The sequence below is a fragment of the Mandrillus leucophaeus genome, unplaced genomic scaffold (assembly GCF_000951045.1).
Source record: "Mandrillus leucophaeus isolate KB7577 unplaced genomic scaffold, Mleu.le_1.0 Scaffold17, whole genome shotgun sequence".
NCBI classification, from domain to species: domain Eukaryota; kingdom Metazoa; phylum Chordata; class Mammalia; order Primates; family Cercopithecidae; genus Mandrillus; species Mandrillus leucophaeus.
Genome location: NW_012101698.1, coordinates 6,476,613 through 6,483,425, shown reverse-complemented (window position 1 = coordinate 6,483,425; position 6,813 = coordinate 6,476,613). Strand labels below are relative to the sequence as shown.

General features: G+C 42.0%; 1 protein-coding gene across 1 annotated transcript in view; it reads left to right on the top strand.

Annotated features, from left to right (window-relative positions):
- WDR59 (WD repeat domain 59) overlaps positions 1-6,813 on the top strand; it is a 152,038-nt gene that overhangs the window by 112,962 nt on the left and 32,263 nt on the right. Inside the window, exons 19-20 of the mRNA XM_011976799.1 lie at positions 4,931-5,064; positions 6,169-6,250. Of these exons, the coding sequence (XP_011832189.1) occupies positions 4,931-5,064; positions 6,169-6,250 (216 nt within the window). The remainder of the gene's footprint in view (positions 1-4,930; positions 5,065-6,168; positions 6,251-6,813) is intronic.

The following is a 6,813-nucleotide window of genomic DNA, read 5'->3' as shown; positions in this document are numbered from 1 at the left end:
TATTCTTGGGCTGTTTTTACATTCAACCCATTTATTGGCATTAATGTTGCCTCTGATTGTAGCAGTAACACTGGTGGTACAGTCGCAAGCTGGCTATTGGTTGTCATTCAGTGCTATTTGCACCAGTGCCTCCCTCCTGCGCCCCAACCTCCACCCCACTCTGTTCTTCCTTGTCCTCTTTGCCATAACTCCATGAACACCTTTTCGGTTTGTTCAGAGGGGCAGCCTGGTGCTCATCATGTAATAATTTGTCTGCCTTGCTTTGTCTCTCTTCCCTCAATTTCTTCTCCTGAAATCTGTGGGGACAGGACATTTTCTATTGATGGAGCATTGAAAGGATCAAATCCTTTGCCTCCCAGAGGTACTAACTTTACTGGATAGAGAAGTGTCCATATTTAAGCCCGTCAGAGTGAGACTGGAGCAATGCAGGAAGTTCAGGGGCTTTTAGACCATGGCACCCTTCCCGAGTGCAGAAAGATTAACCACAGCTTAGCCTCATGTGTCAGTATGCTCTGGAACCAGAGGATCCTAAAAGAAATCCGTATGTTATTACCTGGCAGTTGCACAGACAAGAGAGATTCCGAACATTGCCAGCAAGATATTGAGGTGAAAATTTCTTAGGAGAGATGTGGATGGAACATGAATGGTTCTTATTGCCACAGCACTGGGGAAAAAACCCTGAAAAGGTGTCCATCTACTCATTAGCTAACAGCAAGGGCCTAAGACCCCAACTGGTATCTGATCTCATTTGAGATTTAGCCTCTCCATTTAGACAGCCTTGTTAGAATCCCCAGAGTAATTGGCCAGTAGGCAGGATTACCAAGAGACCCCTGAAGCCTAAAGGGGAGATATTTATGGTTAAAAACCGCTAACCACCACATTATGAAAAACTGACAGTGACAATATTTTGCAGCCCCTTAAAGATTTTTGACAATGTTTTGCAGTTATTTCTTGCTGGATTAAAAAAATTTACAGCACTGTCCTGTAATTGCTTTTACAGTTTGGTTCCAGGTAGCAACTCTAATTAGGGTGATCCTTTGTTGCGGGACCTCCTTTATGGCAGGCTTAAAGGCAGATGAGTGAGGTTTCATAAAGCACCTGCTATCCATCCAGTACAGATCAAACAGAAATATCTAGAAGCCTGGTGTCTCAAGAAGTCCCAGGAATTACAGACTGTGATTTTCATAATTCATTGAAGAATCATTGCAAAAAGTTGCAAAGACCACTATCTGTATTTGCATCAAGTATGGATGGGTCACATAGGTTTGTTTCTACTCATCTTTGTAACCCAAAGCTGCAAATGGGGGAAGAGTCCCTAAGACATCTCTTTGGACTCAGTTTTCTTCTCTCTCAATGTGCCTAATCCGGAATGTGCCTAAACCCCAAAGCCTAAACAGTGTGAGGTGCCTGGCCTGAAATGCAGCATCTTGGTCTGAATCTGGCCTGCCCTGCTATGAAACCATGTAGCTGCAGGAGCTGCAGATCTTCAGTAGACAGTCGGGCTGAGCAGAACAGAGGCACGATGCTGGCAGAAAGTGACTGAAGAAGTGAGTCATCGTAGAAGGGTGGAGCTGGACAAGCATCGCTGGAATCCAGTGCTAATCTCCTTCCTGCAGAAATGGATCCATTAAAAAATGGACCAGGCAATTTCCATATTAACAGGGGGCTTAGAATTTATTATTTATTATTTTTTAATATAAAATTGTATACTGAAAATCAAGTTAACAAGAATGAGCTTAGCAGCCTGACAGGCCTGTATTCAAATCTCAGCAGTGATGGCTGTGACCTAGAGTAAGCCTCATGTCCTCATTTGTAAAATGCAGGCAGTATCCCTCGTCACAGAGCTGTCATAGTGAGGCTTATACTAGCTCAGAGTGAGCGGTCCAGGAGCAGGAGCTGATACTGGAAGTCCTCAGTCAAACATCTGTACACTTGGACTTGTGTCATTTGTCAATTTCAAATGAGCTAGTCTGTTTTGCAAATGAGCTGCTTTGGACATATGAATCTTAATATAATTAATAATGTGCTTTCATTAGGTTTGTTTCAAAGGTCAGGAAATTGCGACTTTTTTTTTTTGGCAGGGTCTTGCTGTGTCGCCCAGGCTGGAGTGCAGTGGCGCGATCTCAGCTCATCGCAATTTCTGCCTCCCGGTTCAAGTAATTCTCCTGCCTCAGCTTCCCGAATAGCTGGGACCACAGGCCCATGCCACCATGCCTTGCTAATTTTTGTATATTTTGGATGGACGAGGTTTCACCATGTGGGCCAAGGCCAGGCTGGTCTTGAACTCGTGGCCTCAAGTGATCTGCCTGCCTTGGGCTCCCAAAGTGTGGGATTACAGGTGTGAGCCACCGCGCTCGGCCCATGGTTATTTTCCGTGTGTTCTGTAAGCTAGTAGACCTCGTCCTTCATTGAGGCCTTCAATTCAGCTGTGTAGTTAAACTGAGCAATAGTGAATTGCTTAATTGTTTAAGCGCTTCTCCTTCTTTTTTTGGAATAAAGAGCCAGAGTGACTGCCTGGATCAGTGTTTTAGAAGCCTTCCACCCTACCCGGAAGATCAAATTAGACGGATCATATTCCATTCTAGGTGGAATCTTTCTGGCATAGATTTTTTTTTTTTTTTTTTAAATCCAGTACCCTGAGTCTCACTTGAGATGACCAATTATGTGGGGCCTGTGGGTGTGTTGTTTCCTGGGCTTTTTTAAGTCCTGGAAACCTGAATGAAAATCACAGTGAATGAGCTTGTGTGCCTTGTCCCTTCCCTATTATCCTAAAGCCCCTGTGCTATTCACTGTCACTGCAAGGTAGACACAGGTTAAATGACCCTCCCTAAAACAGGCCCTGCCATAGTATTTAGTGCACATGTGACTACGTCTGTCTTAGGTCAGTAACACTGCCTGGCTCCAGCCCATTCTGACAGGTTCTTTGCTCTTTAACATAACCTCCCCTTACTTACACCCATGTCAAGATGATTGTGTCTAAAAGGGTGACACTTTTGTGAGTATGCACATAATGTTTTAGAAAACCAGGGCAAGTAGGAATGGAAGGGCTACCCCATAATAATTGATAAAGCTTCCCCTTGTATTGCAGAATGATGACTTGAGTATGGATAAATGGTAAATAGTCACTGATCTGGTTCTTAAGATCAAATGGGGCCAGGCGCGATGGCTCACTCCTGTAATCCTAGCATTTTGGGTGGCCAAGGTGGGTGGATCACTTGAGGTCAGGAGTTCAAGACCAGCCTGGCCAATATGGTGAAACCCTATTTCTACTAAAAATACAAAAATTAGCCGCCATGGTGGCGCATGTCTGTAATCCCAGCTACTTGCGAGGCTGAGGCAGGAGAATCACTTGAACCCAGGAGGCGGAGGTTGCAGTGAGCCAAGATCACACCACTGCACTCCAGCCTTAGCAACAGAGCGAGACTCTGTCTCAAAAGGAAAAAAAAAAAAGATCAAACGGGTTAAAGTTCCAAATTGATAGTGTAACATGCCTACATGCATTTACAAATGACGATAAACAATCGACAGATACTTCAGCTAAACTTCTTCATTTACCTGCCCTGAACTAACTCCACATGTCCTGAATTTAGTAGGTTCTAAGACACATGATAACCCTATAGGAAGTTACATACATTGGACAACTTTGGGGATTAAATGGGATATCAGTGGTCAGAAACCCCTGACTTTAGACCAAGGCTAATTTATGGAAGAATGATTGTATAAAAATCACTTACAGAAAATGAATTTATTTGTGAGTAATCTAAATAATGATCCAATTTAAATTCCCGGGAGCTTATATACATTCATAATAATTACAGGTTTCTAGAGTACACTTTTCCGTTTAATTTGCACCCCTACCTCTTCATTGTACGCTCATTAACCTTGTGAGATTGGAACAACAGAGGTCATGATTGGCCATAAGTTGTCAGTGAGCGAACAAAGAGTGACATGCCTTAGGCTAAATTCACAACAAGTGAAAACTTGTGCAGGGTCCTACTGAGCCAGTACACGTAGTAATAAGACCTGAAAATCTTGGTTTTTCTCATTCCAAATTGGAGGCCCTTTTTACTAGCTCCTTTTGCCTTTTTTTGCTAATAAATATGTCATTCCTTCCTTAGTTGAATCACTTTGGTGTCCCCCTTTTTAACTTCTGGTAATCAAATAGAATCCTGCTCCTTGGCTTGTCATTTTAAAGATTCCAGATGGGGCTGTGCTCTGATAATTCGAGTTTTCCAGGACATCTCTCATTTCATACATACAGACTCCTCACATATGTAGCCACCCATAGGTAAGCCTGGGGAAATGGGAAACTTGCCCACGATATTTCAAGTCCATTACCCAAGCCCCTCAAATCAGGTATTTTTGACATTGAGAAAGATCACTTTTGGAAATAATTCAAGTCTTCCAGAAAAACGGGGTAATTCTCCTCAAGCTGCAAAATTTCTCTGTCTTCCTACTACAGATTGAGGTTTGCAGAGCCCACACACTGCTATGTGTGAAATAAATTTTCAACAAACGTTGTTCAAACTGCCTAAGGAAAGAAACTTTGATTAGTTTCAGGCAGGAATTTTGAACCTAGGACTGATTTCAATCTAAAAATTGTTCTCCCACATTTTTGTGGCCTTTACTAACTTATTTACTTGCTGTTTTCAAATTCATTAATTAATGTATTAATCCTGGCTTCCTGATACATGTTTCTGAGCACCTGCAGAATGTATCTAGCCCGGCAGTAGGTGCTTTTTTCCTGTTAGGATTATTGGATCAAGAGCTCATCCTTTTATTTCCTACAGATGCTGATTCCTATAATTGTAGGCATGATGTAATTTTTAAAAAGTGCAAATTACCAATGACCCCAACATGATGAGCTCTGCAATTGTTGGTTTCCACTTGTCAAAGTCCCCATTAGTTACATCCTTTCATCTACCCCTAGAAATCAAGGCGATGGAAAAGTAAGCGTGAGGGATCGGACTCTGGCAATCGACAGATCAAGGCTGCTGGGAAAGTCATCATCCAGGATGTTGCGTGCCTCCTGCCTGTTCACAAATCGCTGGGAGAACTGTACATGTAAGTACAAAATTTCAAGTCTGCTGTACTCGTCACTTAGCTAGGATTAGCAAACCTTTTTTTTTTTTTTTTTTTTTTGAGTGTGGGAATCCTTTCTTCAAAAGCAATTTCAGGAGAAGCCCAGTGTGTTAGCTTTCTGTTGCTGTGTACAAATTCTCACAAACTTAGCTTCCAACAACATTCATTTCTCATCTTCCAGTTTTTGTGGGTCATGAGTCTGGGCACAGCTTTTCTGTGTCCTTGCTCAGGGTCTCAGCAGGCTGAAATGGCATTGGCCAGGCAGTGGTCTCATCCGATGCACAGACTCCTTTTCCGAGCTTGTTCAGGTTGTCAGCAGAATTCAGACCCTTGCAGCTGTAGAACTTATCTGTAAATCTCGTCTTGAGACCAGCAGGAATGGCTCACATATGCTTCACCTTCCCTCTAAGGCCTCACCTGACGAGGTCAGCCCCACCCAGGATAGTCTCTCTGTAGGTGACTTCAAAGTCAATTGCTTAATAACATAATCACAGAAGTGATATCCCATCAATATTCACTGGCGTCACCCACGTTCAAAGGGGTGGAGTATTGTACAAGGCATGCTGCTTTACAAAGCAGAAGAGCTATTATACAAAGCACAGCTACTTTTGTTTGGACGGAAGTGAGAGGTGAGTAATTGGCATGCAGAGGCCACCTGCAGTTCCCCTGCCTCTTCCTAAACTCGAACTCATAACAGAAAGTGTTTCCTTTGTAGTCTGTACATAGCACACTACTCTTTCTGTTAGGAACCATAGTCAGTGTCGCATGTATTTCAATTCATTTTTATTCAACCCTCAGGGCTTGGGAACTTCATAGAAAAGCTGGTTGGTAAATTGGTATTTGAGTATGGCCTCCCCTCCTGACTTTAAAGAGGTGAGCAATTTCATCTTCGCCAGGCTGGAACCCACAGATGTATTAGCATCAGCTCTAGTTAAGCTTTTCCTCTGAGTCAGATAGGAAGGAGGCCCAAGGCAAACACAGAGTAAAACATTTTGAGTAGCAACCAAAGAGGCAGTTTCTCATCTGTTTGTTGATGTGGGAAGTTACACTAGAATGAAATTTTTAATTCTTTAAAAAACATTTCAGATTGAATGTGAATGATATTCAGGAAACGTGTCAGAAGAATGCCGCTTCTGCCTTGCTTGTTGGAAGAAAGGATCTTGTCCAGGTATTGTCCCTCCCTTTTGGTGGAGATTTGGATTTTTCTTCAGGAGCAAATTGTTTTTACTTCGTCACTGGCGTTTAATGACATTTTCACAGTGTGTGTCTTGATTTGGAATTCCTTTTCCGTTTTCTTTGCCAGTCTGCAGGGTTAGAGTGCCTTTCCAAATCTGGAAATTTTTCTTCCTGGTGCTTAGTTGGGAAGATCCTAAAGCATTGATTAATTTTTTTTTTATTATACATTTATACATCTCTTTTCTGTTCCAGTATCACGGTGATTGCTGTGTAGCTAAACTTGCGTGTCCATTTCTTTGCCATTTGCACCCTCAATTCTTTTTTTTTTCTAAAATGCTTCATTTGATGAAATATTTACCAAAGCGTTCCTTTAGATAGAGATGTTCAGTTTTAAAATATGATTTAACATGACAACTATTTAAATTTTCTTCATCTTTGCAGCAACATATCAGTGTATTATAACAAACTATCTCTGTATTTTTTTAAACAGCTTAACTGAAATATAGCCCATCTACCATGCAATTTACTCATTTAAAATACACCATTCAGTGGTTT